Consider the following 21,529-nt stretch of genomic DNA (forward strand, 5'->3'; position numbering starts at 1 on the left):
TTTCCTGCATGCGGCAAAGTGTAACGTTAATACAGCCAATCGAGAGTAGCATGATCAGTTCTTGATCACGTGATTTATCTTTGGGTACAGAAACTTGGCACCGAAAGAATAGGCATGTTTTGATACTCGGTACTACCAAAGCATTTCGGTCAGTGCCTCAAAAGAACCAAAGTTCGGTACCCAGCCCTAATCAGGAGTATGCTGCATTTTCCCCCCCTAAGATTGCATTGCCATTACCCACACTGCCTGTGACTGGCTATTACTCATCTCCTTCAATGGATGGGTTGGTTAGGTTAAAGCATTAAGCAGGGTGGGCTGAGCACTACTGAAGTTTGCTGTACTGATGGTTTTTAACCTTCAGATAATTTCATGAACAACTGTAAAAGATATAGTTTTGCAAATGATGTCATGATGCTACAGCTAAATAGCTATTCCATGAGATAGTTTGCAAAAGAGAGAACTGTCTACAGCCACTTTGACACATGCAATGAGACTCTCAAATGTTCTAGCGATGTTTCAGAGCGGTGACATGTTAGAACACAAATGTCTAAATCTTTCTCTCTAGACTTTCCAACCTGTCCTCTAACTAAATCTGTGGATTGATAGCAGGTGAGGCAATGTATTAACATATCAGCAAATATTCTGGAGCATTTACTTCCACTATGTGAGTGTGTGTGCCAGTGAGAGTTTGTTCTTTCTGCTGACCTGTACGCTGCTTTCTGTCTCCTGCTATTACAAATATGTACAGATACATACAGTGTTTATATCAACACAATAGGGAGTGTCATCTGCTAATCTCAATTGGAAAACACTGAAAAACAGAATCATTTCTGCATTACCTTCTCTTGCACTCTTTAAACACAAACAACAACCATTCCACTGCACCTTCTCCCACACATTTCCAGCCAGGAGAGCACATCTCCATCGATCTGGCATGTTTGTGTGAACAACAGCTGGACATTGGAAATGTCCAATGTCCATGTGTGAAAGCTGTTAGGGTTTGTGGGTTTTTCTTTGTTTTTCTTCCTCCACTCTCTCTCTCCCTCTCTCCTGTTTCATTGCCTTCCTTGGGCAGTGTTCTCAGAGTGGCAAATTAGTGATCCAACTCACCTGTGCTGGACTGATTATCTCCTGCTTAGAATTTCAACTCTCCGCTCAAAACTAATTTGAGTCTCTGGTTTCAGTTATGATTGACTTCAGAAATGTGTGTGTTGTTTTCACCTCCAGGAATTATCAATCTCTGTACCTTTGTCATCCAGCCTCTTGGATTGTTTGGAGATCTGGGGCCTCATGTACAAAGGGTGCATACGCACAAAAAAAGTGGCGTATGCGCTTTTTCACATCAACGATTATAAGCATCAAGAGCAAAACGACCGTAGAAATGTGCGGTGCCTCACGCCAACTTCAGGGCTGGCGTACGCACTTTTCTACAGCTGATGATTCTTTGGCAACACTTAGAGGTGATGTTGGGAAACTGTTATAATAAATAAATGTGAACACAATTTGTCCTCAGACTGAGGGATGTGCACATCTGAGACACATGAACAATTAATACTGATGAACATTTAACACATCCATGTGTCTGAAATTGCATGAGTGGATATAAAAGCATGCGCGAAGTGGTGCAATGCATACCATTATAAACAATGGCTGCTTTAGCGGTATTAGAAGACATTGCATTGTGCAATTCGAAGAGAGTGTGTGTTCAGAGACAGAGAGGATTTGCTGGCGACAGGCTCATCAGCTGCTTTTGAGGGCAATCCTGGCTCTACGACAGCCTTCAACATAGTGCGGTGGACCTGCCTGGTTTTGGTCTCGTCATCCACCGGTACAATGTGTACACGAACCACCCTCCTTGGCCATCCTCAGCACTCTGTACTTCACAGACCTTTCTTTCTGTTGCAGTTGCTGATGGCCGGTGGTGGCGGTGGTTTTGTTTGGGAAGCAGGTCTAATTAAGTGTGTGTGTCTGCCACATGGGTGATTTTGGTTGCTTTTCTTTACCCCCCCAATCCTCGTCTCATGCTGCCTGATTAACTCACCTGTGTGCCTTTAATATGGCAACCTAATTATCTGGGTGCAATTCCCAGGGTGGCGTTGTTGGTTTTCCTTGTTTTCTCTTTAGTTAAGTCTAGTTTTATTTGGTTCCTCTTCCTCGCCACAAACTTGTCTGCAGGACATGAGGCAGGCACACATGACAATCCCGTTTTCAGGATACAGGCAGAATGCACAGCAAATTGTGGAGCATCCGGTTGAACCGCTCACACTGACCATTCCCTTGGGGGTGGTATGGGGTGGTGCGCGATTTTAACAGTGAAGCATTAATATGTGGGTCACACACTCACATAATATAGTCACAAAGTATGATGATGCGTGTTGATTATTGGGTTATAAATAAACTAAGCAGGGGCATTATATTTGTGCAGTACATCTCATACAGACACAATTCAGCATGCTTTATGTAAAAAATGTATAACACAAAGAGGAAAGCATAAAAACATAAGGACAGTGAAATAAACATGTAACAATTGACAATGGTATGAAACTTGTATAACTTACGCATTTAGTTCGTCGGTAATTGTTTGCGGCCATTTCCCTCGCTTTATTGATTGCACCTGTATTACCTTTTCTGGTGATCACACTTTTAAACTCATCATACAGCTCCATCAGCATTCTTTGTTCTCCATTCTACTTTTCTGCTGTCTCCTTTTTTCCACAATCCACTTGTCAGGGCTTCTTACGTTCCTCGGGCACTCGCACATAGCCAGGCTATGAAAGCCTCGCTTGAATTAGCCTTGATTAGATGTAGCTGAAATGTCTTAGTGGAATGACTTGAGGCTTAATTATGAGATGTTGTTAGTTTAAGCGAGGCTTTCCTGGTACAGCCTGGCTTTCTTTAGCTACGTTCGTGGAACACCCCTCTTGTATTGTGAGGATTTGCCATACTTGTACTTGTATTTGTGAGTGTTTCCTGTTTGTCCGGCTCTGTTTGAGGGACTTTCTGGTGGGTGCTGCTGGCTGATTGCTCATTTAACTCACCGGTGGTGGCTTCTGGCTCACTGAGTACTTAAAAGGGAAGATGTTGGTTTTTTTTGTTTTTTTTTTAACCTGGACCTTATTTCTGGCATAAAATGTGTTCATCTACTCACAACATTTTGGTGAAAGTCGGTGTTCTTCGGATGCTATTTATATCACTTGAGATCCACATATATCCATATTGTCACAGTCGGCTATAGAAGTTTGTTATGTCACAGTTTGTTTAATCATGGTTTCAGTTATGTTCTAGTCCTGTTTTTCCTGCCACCTCAGTTCACTCAAGTCACCTGGTTTATTGTTCACAGCTGCACCTCATTCACTGATCACTCCCTCCACAGTATTTAGTCTTCTGGTTTCCTTTCAGTCACTGCAGAATCCTTACCTCACTATCCCTTCATGCTTCCACGAAAAAGATAAGTTTGATTGCCAGCCTCATAGCCGTTTAAGATAGCCGTAGTCAGTGGTTTTTCATAGCCTGGTTTTGTTAGTGTCTCTTTTTTATGTTAAGTATTTTTGATAATCCGGCTCTGCCGCGCCTTTTGTTCCTGCTCCCTGTTTTGGAAATAAACCTTTTGATTTTTGGAAAAGAACTGCATCTGGGTCCCTTCTCGCACCACGCACCGTGACACATATAACAGGAGTGAATGGGGCATAGACAATACAGCCTCTAAATAAGGCATTATCTGTCTTTATTTCACCAATACTTTAAGACGAATGAATGAACGCATACTATTACACTCTTAGTTCAGAGCTGCCGTGTTGTTGTTAATGGGGGCTTTCTACACCTGGGTCACTTGGGATAAAGTCATCGACACGCGCCCCTGCAGCACAGCTTATTTGCTCCGTGCTCTGTGACGGTCGGCTATCTTCACACAAAGTTTGCTACTGCTCGTTTTGTGCAACATGGCATGGCATTTACTTTGTAACTTGAAACTGAGCTGTATGAATTCAAGACGGACAAAAGTTTTAGGATGGAGGTATCGAGATTAGATAAATAGATCAATATTTCATCAGAAAATAACAATGTTTGGTTCTTGACCATGCATTCTTATAGCTGCAGTGGCTTTATTCTGTCGAATAGCGCAAACGATTAAGGACTGATCAGGCAACCTTGTTTGGTTTGCCATCCTAAGTTGAATGCGTTTGATTCTGATTCTTTGAGGAAGGATCATTTAAAGTATTTTTGCTTGAAAGTCAGTAGCTTCCACAATCAAGTCTGTCTTTGCTTTTTTTTTTTGGTATTAAAGAGATAAGGGGTTCTTTCCAGGATGGAGCGGTTGCACCAGTCCTGAGCTCTTTGTTAAGCTTAACTCTCACTTTTGAGATCAGAAGGTCTTTCATCTCTTTGTACCACTCCCTTAGGGATTTTTTTTATGAATTGTTCAAGTTCCTTTGGATTCTTCAGGGCAAGAAACAAGTTCGAGTTATCAGCAAATAATACTCTGTGTAATACAGACAAGGAATTCACAAAATAATTTATATACAGACTGAAGAGAAGTGGCTCCAAGATAGAACCCTGGGAGACCCCATGACTGATGGATGTGTATGATAAGTTGCAATTTTCTCTCTTTTTTTTCCTCCCACATATTGGTATCTTCCGTACAGAGAATGACTGAACCAATCTAGCGCTAGGCCTCTTCAGTTTCAGTTTCTTTGAGTCTCTGGCTCTGATGCTGCTGCCCCAACGGATGCAGCAAAATCTGCAAAATCTGTATTCTCCACCAAAGACTTGTAGAAGATATGCAGCATCTTGTTGTGGACACTGGAGGACCTAAGCTTCCTTAAGAAGTGCAGTCTGTTTTGTCCTTTCTTGTAGGCAGCGTGTTACATTTCCACTCCAGTCTGCTGTCCAGGTAAACTCCCAGGAATCTGTAGTCCTCAACCACCTCCACTTCTTCTCCCATGTTTCGAAAAAGTGTTTGGTTTATACCTGGTCCTCCTAAAATCCAGAATCATCTCTTTTGTTTTGTTCATATTGAAGATGAGGTGAATGTTCCCACATCATGCCGTACAGTGATTGACCACTCCCCTGTATTCAACCTCTGGTCCATCACTGATGGACACAGATCACTGATCACATCCAACAACTGTAGAGTATTTCTATATATCCTCTACATAAATATTGGCCTCAAGATGTCATTAGGTTAGGTTAGTGGAGGATTGGACTTGTATGTATGAGTTTGTACAACTCAGTATCTCATGCCAAGATACAAGCAGTTGCCACACCTTAGGCCAGTGCTTGATTTAAAAAAAAAAAAAAATTAAAGGTTTCACTGGAACATCAGTAATGCATTAAGCTTTTTCTGGTCATGTTTGAAGTGAACAAAGTCAACAGACTGAAAGCAAAACTAATACAGATAAATTATTCCTCCCATGGAGGAGGAGACGAAGGAGTTTAGACAAATAGGTGGCGGTATAGCAAGATCCTATTGTCCAACCAACATTAGATTAGGTGAAGAAGAACTATGAGTCTGTATGGTCTGAGCATGCGCTACAGCTGCACACGTGCGCAGACTATATCTTCCGAGAGTAACAGCCGCCGGAGGAGAAACAGAAGAAGTCAGTAAGCAGATCGATTCGACGCTTTTCTGCAGATAACATGAGGCCAGGTACGGTAACATTACACACGACAGTATTTTAAATGGCGCTAGCTTTTATACAAAGTCAAGTATTTGTGTTTGAGGCGCGGGTGTGTGAGTGGCCTGCGACGCCATGCTCCTCAGTGAACATCATGGTCAGATAGACGGACTGGAAATACTCCGCTGCCAACCGTATTAATGTGTTTGACTGAATACATATGGATGTAGTGTAGGAGAGCCGTTAACAAGCAGAAGTGCTCGTTAAAATGACTTCTGGAGCATCACGTGTGAATGAAGAACTCATGAAGCCTCGCGCCGCTCAACACGTGTTTTAAAACTCCCTGAGCAGCACAACACGGCCGAAGACTTGAGCCACAGTTGGACAGAAAGTACCGGTCAGCTCTCCCGTCCACACTGCAGACAATGAGTTTGAAGCTCGGAGGGTGAGGGTCATGCAGCCTCTGCTGGAGTTGACCGCTTTATGAACGTCCATGTTGGCCCACAGACACTCAAGTGGAGCAGAAACGTGGCTGTAGGAGGCGGCTCTGGTTATCCAGCAGAGGTGGAAGTGTTGACTTCACCGCGTGTTAGAAGTTTCTGCCAATCTTTCATTGTTGGTGTTTCTCCTAGTCTGTTTTCTGTGAATAAGTAGTCATTCTTTGTCATATTTCGATAGTCTGGGGAAATTGTGTTAATGATTTCTCTTCCAGATTCAATCAGTGAGATACTTGTTAAAGTTTGGCGCTAAATAGATGAACCGAAGTGAAAAGAGAAGAACTCTGAACATAAGTTGAGATATGTGAAATGTTTGTTGTTAAAATCTTGAACACCAGATATAACATCCTAATACTCCCTCCATAATGATGGTCTAAGCCACGATCAGAATAAAATAAATCTTAGAAGAAGCCAACATTTAGGTTGAAGAATGAAGGTGCTCCATGTTCCTGGACATAGGAAGTGTTGTGGAACATCCAATAGTTTGTTTTAATAGTAACTTGCTTGTGTTAAAAACGTTCAAACAACAGGATAGAATCAAAGTCCATATAGCTTTCAGCTAATTTTGGCAGTAATAAATAGAGTTCAGATTAGTCTGACTGCTTTGGTTTGTTTCTTAACATGTATCAGTATTATTGATTTGTGGATGGGTGAAACTCCTGTTCTCCTGCTTTTTCCTCACCGTAAAGAAGGATGGAGGAGATACAAAGTGACTGAGCATTAAATTGATGTTCTGTATCAGCACCGTGTCGTGTAAACACGCCACATGGAGCAGCCAGTCTTACAGTGCTGCAATGTAGAGAAGTGGAATGCAGCCTTTAACACACATCAGATTTCAATCATGTATTGAAGTATTTGCTTATATATATATTGCGAGTCGTGTCATCATTGCAATATCCAACAAATCTGAAGCATATTGCATTTTCCCTGATATTGTGTCATCCTGATAAAGGCAAAATATTTGTTTTCTAAAAGAAGGAAAGAAAAGAAGACAAACGCATGTTTTCCAGTCCCAGTAAGGGGGAGTCAGCTGATGCACCTTCTGTGTTTCAGGTTTCAGTCCTCGTGGTGACAGAGGAGGAAGAGGAGGACGAGGGGGATTTGGCGACCGTGGAGGACGAGGGGGATTTGGTGACCGAGGAGGACGAGGGGGATTCAGAGGAGGAAGAGGTGAGTGTGCTGTTATTCAAATAATGTGTAATCCTTCTTTATTTATGTTATTTTGTGTCAGGTACAACAATGTAGGCTCTTAAATGTGGTTACGAGAGGAAGCATGCATGTCATGCTCAGTATGTTCATTATTGACGTCAGGAAGTCAGTTCCTCATAATCAAAACATTTTAGTTAGAAATGGAAGTAATGACAAACATATTCACAAAGACTTTGACAGTGAGGGATAATTCATGATTGGATTTATGCTCCAAAACAGGAGAAATGGCTCAAAATGAAGACAATGACTGATGTAGATCAAACCAAAAAGGAGGAAGTTGAAACCAAACTGTTATTTAATGATCAGATCTATTGGAGTCCCCTGAAGAGCTGATCAGATGCCAGCTGAACCCACTCTGTTTCTGTTATTGTGACCCCGCTGTTTCGGAGGTTACACGCTGAAGCCTAGTTCCTGCTTCTGCGTCACGTGGACACGGCGCCGTCATTGAGCATTCAAAGCTCTGCATCAAGGGAACATGTTGAGTTTGATTGATCCTGATTCACACACCCGCTAGGGCTGTGTGGTTTCAGGGGTTATTTATAGCCCAATCCTTGCTTTTTCTTTCGGTCACACTTAGCAACAGTAAACAAATGTTGAAGCGCAGGCGACAAAAGACGTTAGCGGAGGTGGTCTGTACGACCACTGAACCGGTCGAGGCTGGGAACGGGGGAATTCACAACACTGGTTCACCCACTGAGGGAGCTGGATGAACAAATGTCAACGGGCCGATTTGAGGAGCTTCTTCACCGTGTACAGCCATTAAGGCTGGGAAAGGCAACTGCAGGAAATTACGTTCTGAGCGGACCAATCACAGCCCTTACGGCGTAGGGGTCGACGCCGTAGCTACAGCGTTGAAATGACGGAGGAGCATAAACTGCGCTTTACACATTTCACTAGTTCCAACATTGTACATTCATTTGTCACTGCAAAGAGCTCCAGGAAAGCACCAGGAGGTCTTTCACATCCGTTACCACCAATTTAACAGAAAGCAGAAAAGAGCTCAACATAAGGAGACACTGAGTTTTACAAAGCTATGGGTGTTCCACAGAGACTGGGGACCAACAAACGTACAAGATAAACCAACAGAGGTGTCAAATATTAGAAAAGAAGGTAAATTTGATTTCTCAATGTTCTGTCATGATCAGTCTTAACTGGTGTCCTGTCAACTGATGATGATGTGAACTGCCATCAAAGTTTCGCACCACTCGAACACAGATATGGCGGTGAAGTCCTCGCTCTTCACATTATACATCCCGGAAAAAGAGTTTTCTGTTAGGTCAGAAAGCTGGACTGTTCCCTGAAAGGCTGCAGTGTGAGTGACGTGCACATGCACATGCACGGTATTCTCAGTGATCTCACACAAGCTGCAGGTAATGCTCAGTGTGACAATAAGCAACTACTTTAATATTCTAATGTATGGTGAGCTCATCAGTCGACCCTCTGCCACTGAAAGAGCAAACAAATGATAGAATTCCACGGAAAAGACCCCAGTCTGCTCGAGCTTCAGCTAAAGCTCTGTCTTCCATGTCATATGAGAAGTGCAGCACGTTGGTTGTTGGTGTGCTAATTATTTAAAAGACTTGTTGAGGTCTGAATAATGGAACGAGGTTGGATGTATTTTAGATTCAATAAGTCAGTGTACCACATGAATTTCAAATGAAATTCAAATGAAAACTGAGTTATACTTGTTGTATGCTGTGCTTCTTACTTTGACATATGTCAAAACAGGAAATGTGGTGTGTTTTTGACTACTTGTTAATTACCGATTTACAGATTACCCTGTTAGTAGCTGTATTAAAGTAGCTCTTTCTTTTTTTCAGGAGGGGGATTCAGGTCCCCAGATGGTGGAGGATTTCGGGGACGAGGAGGTGGCAGAGGCACCCCAAGAGGAAGAGGAGGAGGAAGGGGTGGCAGAGGAGGCTTTGGAGGAGGGAAGAAGATCTTGATTGAGCCACACAGACATGAAGGTTTTTATACTTTATTACCTTAGTGTTGTCATTTATGTGTATTTGTAATGATTGAAGTTTAAAGAGATGTGTAAATGAAAAACTAAAAGGAAGCATGGATTCAATTTCAGATGGGGCACAAAAAGGATGGATTTAGATTTGGGAGAAAGACGAGTTTAAAAAGTCCGTTCTGTTTTCTAACTGATGGAAAAGGAAAAAACTTCTAATCAACTGATCAATTAAGCAGAGTGTGTTTCACAGGTTGTATATAATAGATGGGTGTGTCCACTCTGAACTCACATTCTGCTTGTGGACATGAGATTGACCTCAGAGCAAAGTTTCATCATTTGTAGAATTACTTTGGGTAATGCTTTTCAGGAGTGTTCATCTGTAGAGGGAAGGAGGACGCCCTGGTGACCAAGAACATGGTGGTGGGCGAGTCTGTATATGGAGAGAAGAGGATGAATGTGGAGGTAAGGAAAGAGTGCTGCTTTGTACTGGATCAGGAACACGATGGTTAGTTATCTTCCACACTACTCCATCAGCTTTGAATGGTTCCTGGCTTTGTGAAATCAAATATGGTTGCGATTCAGTGTCATTTCCACAATGCTTTAGAATGCACTGCACCGAAGTTACAGGAGCTCCAATAGTATTTTTGTGATTTTATCTTTTATTTTTCTCACCTGTTTGTGTGTCCGACAACAGCACACACACTACATTCTCTCCTCAGCACAGAAGATCATTCCTGCCAGCAGAAATAACTATTCGTTTTGATTATTTATGCTGCAAAACGTGATGTCCTATTGGGATCAATAAAGTAATATTTAAATCGATTTCTGTGTTAGGAAGGAGAGACGAAGATTGAGTACAGAGCCTGGAACCCTTTCAGATCTAAGCTGGCCGCTGCCATCCTGGGAGGAGTTGATCAGATCCATATCAAGCCTGGAGCGAAGGTCATGTACCTGGGGGCTGCCTCTGGCACCACAGTGTCCCACGTTTCTGACATTGTTGGACCGGTGAGTACTGCATGCATTCTTTGACAAAAATCGCATGATAGGGGGCAGAATTCTAGCAAATATCTCCAAATAACACTAATTTTCGAGTTGGTGCCCTTTACACATAGAGAAAGCCATTGATTACCCCTCAGGAAGAATAAACTGTTTCACAGTATGGAGTCTCAGACAGGAAATGACCCAGTAACAGGATTCGTTGAGCAGTTTGTCCTAAAGTACTTGCAAAGAGAGCTGTTGGAAACTGTTTCTGAAGTGTCCACGCAAATGGATGTCGTGACATGGAAATTTGAGGTAGCGTAAAACTCCATGGGAACATGGTGATAAAATAGCTTTTTCTTCAAATGTTTGCTTGAAAACACGCAGGTGAACCCAGGCTGTGCCCAGCCTGACTCTAGCTTTTTAAACTGTGACATGCAAGTTGACACAGAGCATGACCCACTCGGTTCTGCCTGTGACTTTTCTTGTCTAAATACGTCCATCATCATGCCTAAACCTGACCAAGCCATCAGAGAAAGGACTTGATGCCCATCAGGGAAGTAGGCAGCACTGGCAGGAAAGTAAAAGGGCCTGTGCGTTCTCACGTGTTGTTTCACTTCAATGTGGGTGGTGTGTTTTCTACTTAAATAGTTTTGATTTCTGGTAATGATTGTACTCTGTCTTGTGGTATAGGAGGGCTTGGTCTATGCTGTGGAGTTTTCCCATCGATCAGGTCGTGACCTTCTTAATGTGGCCAAAAAACGTACCAACATCATCCCAATCATTGAAGACGCTCGACATCCACACAAATACAGAATGCTGGTTGGTAAGTAGTTAGTTCAGAGCCGCAGCATGTCCAAGGTGCAGCTAAAGCACCTTCGCTGCATGCAACGGTCCTGTTGGAAGTCATGCAGGTGATTGCCCGCCCCCCATAGTCTATCTGGGGCAGGATTAACATAGTTTTTGCCTGATAAGTAAAGCAGCGAACATATTAAAATGATGCAAACAAACACTTTTATGTAGTTGGTGAGAGTCCCCGTCTCCGTCTGTTCATCTGTGAAACACCAACTCATCTGTTTGTGCCTCTCCTCCCTCTGTGCTCACTTAGCTGCACTGTACTGATGCAGCCACATCCCTGTCTGAAATGATGACATAGATGCAGCCACGTTAACATGCAAACCATTATCCAGGCTGCAGCTCTGCACTGATAAAGTCCTCATACCATAGCTGTCAGATAGAATCACAGTCATAGGCTAAAAACATCTTTAGATTCTGCTATGTTTACACGTAAAATGGTCACACAGAGAAAGTTGGAGGCGTCTGACAGTGTTCTGACCATCTGTGTTGGTTGCTCTTCTTTCAGTCACTGACCTCTTCCTGAAAGAGTCGTGGTCAGCAGACGGACATTTAGACCTTTACACACTGAAACGGTCTGTAAGGATAGGACTGAAAAACTGGGCTAAACTGAGAGGACAGCCTGAACTATCTGTGATATTTTGAGCTGTCACTTTAAATAAACTGTGCTGAAGAGAGGCACAACATAGGCCCATAAAACCTGAGTTTAGCACTGTCCCAAGTATATACAGTGCTGGGACATTCATCATATATTAAATAAGATGAAATATCTACATGATATACACATGAACTTTCCATCAATATCTATGATTTTCTATTACTCTTACTGAAAATTGTAGTATTAACTGGAAATGAACACGATGTAGTTATGAGACTCCTACACAAAAGTCAACCTGCATTGTGTACTGAGACAGTGGTGTTGTGTGTCCCTACAGGCATGGTGGATGTGATCTTTGCTGATGTTGCCCAGCCTGACCAGACGAGGATTGTTGCTTTAAATGCTCACAACTTCCTGAAGAACGGTGGACACTTTGTGATATCAATAAAGGTACAGCAATGGCTGCCTCAACTTGTTGTGACTAAAACAGAGGTCACTGGCACACAACCAGTTATATTACACAGAAAAATGCACATTACCTTATAGATGAACCAGTAATGTGACTGTCACAATTAGAAATGATTATAAATTCCAGTTTACAGGCTTTTGACGTGTTAATATCTGATACATTTTCAGCCACTTGAGCTCTGAAAAGATCAGCTACAAGGAAAAGATTGCACTAGTGAAGGAACACAAACCTGCTGCTCAATTTGCAGTTCTGTTCATTTTGGTGTATGAGCTATGTTGATGTGTCAATCTGAATTATGATGCCACACAGTCCTGTGGTCATTGGTAATTGTATTCAAACACATTTGCAGTTTGTTCATGGGTTTTTGAGCTTTTTTTAAAGGCTTTTTTTCCTTTTCTTTAAGGCTAACTGTATAGACTCCACAGCAGCTCCAGAGGCAGTGTTTGCATCAGAGGTGAAGAAGATGAGCGCTGAGAACATGAAGCCACAAGAACAGCTCACACTGGAACCCTATGAAAGAGACCATGCTGTGGTGGTCGGCATCTACAGGTAAACCAACATTCCTGTTCTCCGACACCTGCTCTGACTTTTTGGTCTGATTTTTAAGAAGACTTGATGCACATCAGGGTGAATGGAAACAACTATGAATTTAGTCTGACCTCCAAAGATTAAAATGATGTGACTCACCAGCTGTTTCTGGTCTGAATTGACCAACAACAAACTCTGTGACTGACCGGAATCTTCCCAGATATGATATGTCTCTAATTCCTAAAGAGGAGCTCTCTCCATTTCGCTCTTATGGGTGTGAACTACTTCTTTTACTGAATTACAACCACTAACTGGATTGTACTTATATAGTGCTTTCTTAGTGGAATTAATCACTCAAAGCCCTTTTACACTGCAAACCATCTATTCACACACTCCTACAGCAAGCCTATACACCGACCAGGTTTTATAATGACTCAGCCCTCGGTGTATGAAAGGCCAGTACCTGTCAAATTATGGGGGCTTTTTTAGTCGAGCATACTTTCTTTGTGTGTGTAACAATCAGAAAGCAAATTAGGCCCATTATAATTTAATTTAAACATTTCTGTAGGAATTCCTGTTAAGTAAAACGGGACACGGTCATTCTCTTGATTATAGCAAACCCAAGGAAACATTTCAACCCTGTAGACATTTCTGTCGTGACACTATTTCGTCATACAGGCTGCTCTTTTCTTTTTCCGTTTGTTTTAGTGGCTTTTTCCCCCCAAGGAACTTGATTTAAAAACTTTGGTGGCTTGAGAAACACTTTAAGCCCGAATTCACAGCTTCTTGTTATTCCATTGCTCTTTGTCTGTGATAACTAAACAGACTCATCATAGATGACTTACAACAATTGTCAGCATGGGAAATTTAAATAAAAAAAAAATAGTCCTCACACTTGCCACTTGTCAGATTCCCGTTTGGGACGCTTATTGTTTTCTCTCTAAAATAAGATTGTGTAGCCTTTTCTATTCCTTTAGTGTCCATCATGATAACTGCAGTATCTGAAGGTGAACTGCTGTAACAGCCTAGTCGATTCTGACGGTATAATATCAGGTGGTAAGTACAGTGAAAAACAAATAATGTGTGGCATTGTGGGGAATCTGGACTATGTGAAGACATGGAGCCAAATCAGCCAAATCCTAATTGGTGTGCAGAGATACGTAGTTATAGGAAGGGGACAAAGTAACATCCATGTGAACACCAAGATGAAAGGTTTCCAAGCAGAACATTGACTTATAACATGAGCTGTGTCAGTGCTTTAAGGTGATCACTTTACATATTCTATTGGAAAAGAAATGTAATGAATAATGACTGCCCCCCTTTCTTTCTCCACCAGACCTCCACCTAAACAGAAGAAGTAAGGTGTGGAAGAAAAACAACCAAGCAGCGGCGACCCCCCCCCCGGATCTCTTCAGTGTGAAGCCGGGTCTAACCTGCAGTGCAAATTTTGTTTGAGTTCTTTCCTTCAAGTTCTTTGATAGTTAAATAAGCAACCATTAACTGCTGAAGGTTTATTTCTTGATAAGGTTGGGAGCACATTAAATAGCCACGTCCTTATCTTTTATGGAAAAAGAGTTAGTTGACACATTCGTAGTTTCCTATGTGAAAGATGACTTCTCTATGAACCACTCATGTTATGCAAATATTACTCGTGCATACTTTAGTGTGAGCTCAGCCTTAAGAGTTCTCAGAAAATGTTTGGCTTCACCAGCTGCTGCCCTGTAAACATGTTCTGTGCTGTTTATTTACAGAATATATCTTTAAAAAAAAAAAAGATTGTTTTATAGTTCTGATCATTTGAATAATTACCATGTGGTTTAAATTAGGCTCTGCTGAGACTGTTCTATAGTCAGTGCTTTTATTTCAGTTTTGTTACATTGTAATCTCAGTTATTTTCTCCATGTTTTATTGAACTGTATGAGGGTAAGCGGTGAGTGCGAGTAGGGGGTCACATTGTTAGGGAAATTATAAATATTTAAGCTTCCAGGCTACCATGCAAGTACTGTAATCTGTCAGAGCCGGCTTGCAGCAGTGTTTGTGCCTGTGGCAGCTCATGTGAAGAGGAGCCTCAGGCTGCCTGTCCCCTCAGTGTTCCTCAGGGAGGAACCCTGTAATGCTGACCTGATCATGGCTGAGGTGGTAAACTGACCCTCTGTTTACAGACCAACGTAGATGTTTTTTTCACTCTGACCTGTAATTTGATTCTGGTATTACCTTTTTGTCAGCCCAGTTTATGATTGAAGACATAATGATGGAAACAGCTACAGTTTTTGTTTTTTTTGTATCAAATATTTTAAATAAAAACGAGTGTATTCGTGTATTTTGGTCATTAATTTATTTCTATTTAACTATATAGCCAATCTCACAACATGGAAACGCCTTTGAGTTCTGTATACAGAACGTCGGCTTTGGTCCAGTTGTCACCTGTACGAAGCTCGCCTGCTCGGGTATCGGTAAATCTAAATTTGAGGTCTTTCATGACAGTAGCCCTCCATATATTCAGTGAAATAGATGGATGCAAAGATGTGCGTTTACTGCTGACTGGAGGCACATACAGCGGTTTAAAAAAAAAAAAACTGTTTCCGACCTCGTAAACTGGCACCAAACTGCTCCTTTTCTCTTACAAGTCTATTTTCCTGAATGCTCGATGTCTAAACCACACGATCATGTTTGGTTTCAGAGACTAGCTCTGGGAAGTTTGTGAACATTAACAGTGGATTTGTTTTGGCAGCCATTTTGTGGGAAATTTCTCTGGAGCGCGCTGGATCACACTTGCCTGCTGTCGGGAGTGCGCTCTCAATGCAGCCCCTCTCGTTTGACCGATATTAACATCACAGAGGGGCTGAATAGAATAGCGCTTGCTGTAGCTGTGCCTGCTAAACTACAGAGTCTTATTTTCATTTCGATTGCAGGTTTGGTCCGTCGGCTGGCCGTTGCCCCGAGGCAGCCTGCAGTGTGCGGACTGTCTTCCAATTCCAATGGCAGTGTTTTATTAGACGGCTAGCATGCTAGCTACTAGCTAGCTAATGTTAGCTTTTTACCTTTAAATTAATTAGAGTGCCGACGGGATCAGTGATAATTTTGCCCTACGCTTTAGTTATATGGTGATCTCCTGTACACCAGATAATAACCCTCGTTCTAGTTAACAAGGTCTGCAGAGCAGAGGAGTGAGTTGTCGGTGGTTGAAGCAGCGGTCTGCCCACCTCTAGGCTGGGCTAGCTGTGCAGCGCCGGCAATCTGTCCTTATCGATAACCAGCTCCCTGGAGCTCCTGAGAAAAGATATCGCAGTTTTACTGGACGCTTAAATCACCAGGATTCTATCTACAGATAACTTTGCTTAACAATTTTTGGATTTCTACTGTGGAAAACGAGCGACTGATCCGGAGGAGGGGGCTCGGTTCGTGTGGACGAAGGGAGACGGGGGTTCCGAACATGGCTGCTCCGCGGAACTTGGTTCGACACACCGCCTGAGGTAAGAAACTGCAGGAGGCGTTTGCCTTAGATCTGCAATAGGGTTGAAATGATTGTTGAGAGATGTGTGTTAGCGGCTTGGTAGAAATAACTGTCATCCACTCCCGGAGTTCTTTGCCCCTGCCAGCCGGCCTCGTGTCACCGCTTCTCTGCCGCCGCTGCTGGTCAGATGGCTAATGGGGCGAGCCTCAGTAGAACCAGCGGGTAACCTCGGTGATGGACAGACTATTCAAAGCAGTGCGACCGTTGTAAAAAAATGACACGAACGTGTTCACGATGAGCCTGCTGCCCCGTTTTGGTTTGCAGCATCGTCTGAATCTTGCGTTAAGCAACCCCTGTCCCCCCACCTCCCACATCTGGAGGTTAGACCAAGGGTTAGACTACCCGCCAGATGTTTGTCATAAATTGGCTGATAGTTGGTTTGGTCAGTTTGTTTGGATCTAAGCAGCTTCCGTCGGCGGTGGTATTGTCACCGGTCTTAAACTGAGGCACGACAAACATGAGATTGGGACAGGATGCCGGCGAAGCTGAAGGGAGGGAGATGAATGAATGTGGTGCTGAGACGTGCTGTTTTGCTGTAGTGTCGCTAAAATACACGAGTGTTCTGTGTGGATGGAGACCGCCTTAGAGGTTACAGCAGCCAGCAGCCCTGGGCTGTCCTCGGTGGTCTTTTTTCTTACGGTAGCTAACAGCAGCCGTTAGCTTAGCTACCGCATCAGCCCCTACCCTGCCCTGGAGTACAGGGACACAGGACTCTCTCTTGTCTGCTGATGGCTACTCCCAGTTTAAGGTGCAGGACGACGAGGAGACGGTGCGGATGCACATCTGCAAGAATCCTGACTACACGCCTCTCTGTCTGTTGATTGTTCTGTCGTTGCTCAACAGAATATGTGGTCTGAAATCAGTGATGTTTTAAATACGAAGGTTGTCCTTCTTTCACACACACACACACACACACTACCCTCCCTCCATGTTCAAGCCACTGGTTTATATTTGGAGCTTTAAAATAGGCGATGGCCAGTGTAACACATTGTTTTCATTCGTTCCTAAACCATGTCAGGGTTTCTCTGCAACATCACGGATAATGTATTTCCCTAGCACGTGAAATTGCTCTTTCACTCAGCTGAACAACTCTTCAGAATCATTTGCCTTTATTCTGTAGGACGCCTGATAAACTGGCGCTCATGAAGGTCCCCATATGAGGGCATATTGTTTCTTTTTTAAATGTATGATTATTATTTTAGATATTTCTAAATACTTTCTATTCAAAGACGGGATACATCTTATACTTACCAAGTCATACTCAGTTGATGCTTACTACCTGATGTCACAAATACAGCCAACACACAGGAAATTTTGATGTCATCTGACATTTTATGAATAGGTCTCGATATATAGTTCTCAGTGACATGGAAGCATGTAAAGCTGAGTGTAGGATCATGGGTATCCAACCAAAGCAGACAGACTTGCTTGCTGTCCTCCAGGAAGCTTGAAGCGCATTGTCCTTATTGATGATGCGACATGTGAGTTGAATGCTGACTGGCTGAAAGTTAGTTTGAAACGGAAGAGGGACGACTACAGCACATCTACTTGAAGAACAAGAACCAAGAAGTATGGATGAAGGACACAGTGCACAGGACAATGTGGATTTTTTTTGATGCTTCGTTTCACTTCAGCACGAAGCAGATGTTTGTCCAGTGAGGGTGTTTAATAGAAAGTCATTCAGTAAGTGGAACTCAGCTCAGCTCTGGAGTCTGTCTCTGTCTTCACAATGATATTTACAATAAAATAAGAATGAAATGAAGTGGGCCAATTGAATGTGCTCACCTTAAAAAGCACATGAATCCAAACATTAGAATCAAATAGGTACACCGACTGTTTCAAGATGCATCTATGAAACATTTAAAGTGGCAGGTTCTCAAAACACTGGGCTGTTGACATCATTTTGATAAAGAATGGCATAAACAGTAGGGTGATGGTTTCTCACTGTATTGAATTGAAAAATGACATTATTAATCATTACTGTAACACGAAACATGTCACTGTAGACTTCAATTTTAGCTGCCTTTTTATGTTCCTTTTGTGGACTATGAATTATTTTCTAATAATTAAGAGTGTGCTGAAGGGTTTCATACTGATAATATATTAAATATTATTAAAATGATATTGCCTCATGATCCCTTAGAAGGGAAGAATTCAGAGACACTTCACATATCTACCTGCCTTCAGCCCAACATTGTTGGCAGACATCTAAGAGGGGGGACCATATGTTTCTTTGTAAGAAGAAATGTCTTTAGACCCCTTTTAAAAGAGTCAGTGGGTTGTGGTGTCCTCGGGGGGGCAGGGAGGGCACTCCACAGGCGTGGGGCAGCAGCACAGAAAGCTCCATCTCCCACGGTCCTGAGCTTGGTTCTGGGTGGGTGGAGGAAGTTTAAGAGAGTGCAGCGAGAGAAACGGGTTGTTTTTTGTAGATGGAGGAGTTCTTTGAGCTGGGGGGGGGGGGGGGGGGGGGGGGGCATTTCCATAGAGGCATTGGTGTGTGAGGAGGGAAACTTTGTAATCAATCCTGGTGGAGACAGGAAGCCAGTGGAGTAAGTGGAGGATGGGGGTGATGTGCTCATATTTGTGAACTCTCATCAGGATCCTAGCTGCAGAGTTTTGGATGTGTTGGAGCCTCTGAAGGCTCTTACTGGGGATCCCGATGAGAAGTGCATTACAATAGTCCAGTCTGGAGGAGATCAAGGCGTGGACGAGCTTCTCAGCATCTGTGGGGGAGAGAATGGGACGGAGTTTGGAGATGTTTCAGAGGTGATAAAAGGAGGTCTTGCAGAGATGGTTGATATGGGAATTAAAGGTGAGTTGGGGGTCCATTTTATCATTTATCATTATTATGATGATCAGTTTAATTCATTATTACAGTTAAGAGCAATTATTCAAGTATATTTACAATACATATACAGATAATGAAATGGTTCAATACAAAATGACCAACATTATCAACACGCATTCATGTGTCTAGAAAGAAAATTAACAAGGGGAAGGGAGGCAGACCATCTGAGGGGGCAATGGGCCTGACCTGGACAAAGAAGCTGAAGACCACCGGGCTCTCTGCAGGGTCCAGTAATCATGGAAAGGGTTTCCCGTCACATGTGTTAAGTTCTCTCTACATGCAAACTGTAAATTTACCTAAAATATTTCAGCACTTCCTGAAAGAGGAGGGGACAGTTCAATCCCAGCGAATGAGCCCCCAGCTCCTTTTCCTTTACACAGTGCAGCAAGGTGATGTGGAAATGCAGCAGACTGCTGATTGGTCAGAGAATCCTCACCTGTGTGCAACAACTCGTCTCTGCAGCATCACGCCTCTTTGTTCTCTGAACAGCTTTGAAAATATGAAGTGATAACATATTATGTGCTTGAATTAGGACTCCTGGAATTCAAAAGACTTCTTTTTGCTTTCTCAGCTCACAGGAGGTGAACTTTAGTTGTTTTAAACTCTCCAATAAGTTATTCAGTAATGAAAGCCTGTTGCAGTAACCACCCAACACAAAGTAATGAATCTTAACTGCATCACAATTCCATCACCATTCCGCTGAGTCAAAGCATCTCAAATGACCATATAAACATACACAGAAACTCTTTCATTAATGGGTAGAAGCACTCAGATCACTCTTAAGTCCCCTTTTATGTAGTATTATTTAGTATTCAGTAAAATTTGAAAATCTTTTCAGTATCCGTGTCTTGACTGACCCACCTCTGTGAGAGACTGGCCTTGCTCACAGTGTCACTAAGCAGGGCCTCAGTTAGGCAGCAGAGTGCAGGTCCAGCTGTTTCTGTAAAGTTCACTTTGCGATGGCAGCAGATTATACTGCAGCTGGAACAGCTGCAGAAAGCCACAGAATAAAGTTGGGAATCTTTGACTGGGAAAGCTGCCACAGATTTGGTGGATCTCCTCCCTCTGTCAGTGCTGTCTGCAGCTTCGACAGCACCTTGTTAGGTCTTACCTGATTGGTTGCGCTGACTCTGTTCCTTAATGTGGCAGATCTGACTTTTAGTGGTATCTTCAAAGTATTGAGTTTTTGTGTGGCAGAGTTTGCATCCTGGGTGCTTGTTATCTGATACTTACTTTGTGGTAAGTTTATGAATTGGTTGTCTGGAGGTGTGTTTTTAAATGGCTTGCTGGCGATCTCAGTCTTCTGCAGATGCTACAGATAAATGTAAAATTGAATATTACACAATGCAAAATATTGAGGAATTTTGGAAATGATTTGTTTAGGTGTATTTAGAAAGAAGTAGAATGGAGTGCATTTAAAAATAACTTGAATTTCAGTGCTGTGAATTAGGTTCAAATTAACTCGCAGCTGAGATGAAGCTCCCCTGTGCCTCTTACTGAAGGACAGCGAAGCTCTTCCAGTGCTAAACCCTCAACGGCGTTAGAGGTAAGGGGGGAAAGAAACTTCACTCCTGTGCCTCACAGAAGGTATTGCTGTATTCTCCTTTGCACCAAACATGTGTGGGCCCAAAGCAGAGCCTGTGCTGAACACGCAGCACATGGGACACAGCTGGACTTGAGCACTTCACTTCACACACACACACACACACACACACACACACACACACACACACACACACACACACACACACACACACACACACACACACACACTGCCTTCTCCTGTTGCCTTGCCCAGCACACTTTTACCAGCACACATATGGGCTGAGTAAATCTGGCAAACATTGCTAATCATTTTGGCAAGGTGTAAATCAATCTGTCTGATTGTTGTAATCATGAACACAGTGTTGTCACTTGTTAATTATTTTAGAATAATTGGACTTTTTTCTGAATGGGACAGCACTTGCATTGAAATAGATTTTGCTAAATGCAGAAAATCTGACCTTTTACACTTGATTTCAGCACATAAAACAGTGGATCAGCCCCCCCATGGCCTATTGTTGGTCAGTCAGTGTTGGCAGAGTGGAGCACTAAATTCTGAGTGTTGCTCCTCAGCAGTTCACCATGTTTTGCAAGTATGGGTTTAAAGATTCCAGGTTATCCAAGATCCCTGAAAAGTGAGTAAATTGGTTTCACAAAAATAAAATAGAACACCTGCTTCCTGTTTGTATCAAGCAGAAAAAAAGTTCTAGTAAGATGAGCTTGTCCTACTTCACATTGCACAACACAGCATTGATGCTGAAACAATCGACCATTTGTGGTTTGATTAGGATGTACTGAGGATGATCTAATTCTGATAAACGTACGTATTTACAGGCGGTCAGTCAGAACAGGGACGTGAAATACAGGATTTACCTGTTGTCTCTTTTAATTTTTGGGATTATTGACCTTTATTCATCCGTGG

At 42.6% G+C, this 21,529-nt stretch overlaps 3 protein-coding genes across 4 annotated transcripts in view; 2 read left to right on the forward strand and 1 right to left on the reverse strand.

The window, feature by feature from the left end:
* Positions 1 to 21,529, reverse strand: part of tcaim (T cell activation inhibitor, mitochondrial) — a 382,005-nt gene that overhangs the window by 138,547 nt on the left and 221,929 nt on the right. The window lies entirely within an intron of this gene.
* On the forward strand, positions 5,531 to 15,023 carry fbl (fibrillarin). Its single transcript, XM_072395020.1, has 9 exons — positions 5,531 to 5,644; positions 7,163 to 7,279; positions 9,139 to 9,285; positions 9,643 to 9,737; positions 10,110 to 10,280; positions 10,947 to 11,079; positions 12,044 to 12,156; positions 12,579 to 12,724; positions 14,040 to 15,023. Exons 1-9 carry the CDS (start codon positions 5,635 to 5,637, stop codon positions 14,062 to 14,064), a joined length of 957 nt encoding a protein of 318 aa, XP_072251121.1. The 5' UTR covers positions 5,531 to 5,634; the 3' UTR covers positions 14,065 to 15,023.
* dyrk1b (dual-specificity tyrosine-(Y)-phosphorylation regulated kinase 1B) overlaps positions 15,468 to 21,529 on the forward strand; it is a 67,969-nt gene continuing 61,907 nt past the window's right edge. Inside the window, exon 1 of the mRNA XM_072395010.1 lies at positions 15,468 to 16,176. The gene's annotated coding sequence lies outside the window, so the exon portion shown is untranslated. The remainder of the gene's footprint in view (positions 16,177 to 21,529) is intronic.

This window comes from Leuresthes tenuis, unplaced genomic scaffold (assembly GCF_036924035.1).
Source record: "Leuresthes tenuis unplaced genomic scaffold, fLeuTen1.0.hap1 SCAF_10, whole genome shotgun sequence".
NCBI lineage: Eukaryota > Metazoa > Chordata > Actinopteri > Atheriniformes > Atherinopsidae > Leuresthes > Leuresthes tenuis.

Coding starts and splice junctions, on each gene's coding strand:
- fbl (XM_072395020.1), top strand. Junction 10,281..10,946: donor TTTCTGACATTGTTGGACCG/GTGAGTACTGCA, acceptor CTTGTGGTATAG/GAGGGCTTGGTCTATGCTGT. Junction 12,157..12,578: donor ACTTTGTGATATCAATAAAG/GTACAGCAATGG, acceptor CTTTTCTTTAAG/GCTAACTGTATAGACTCCAC.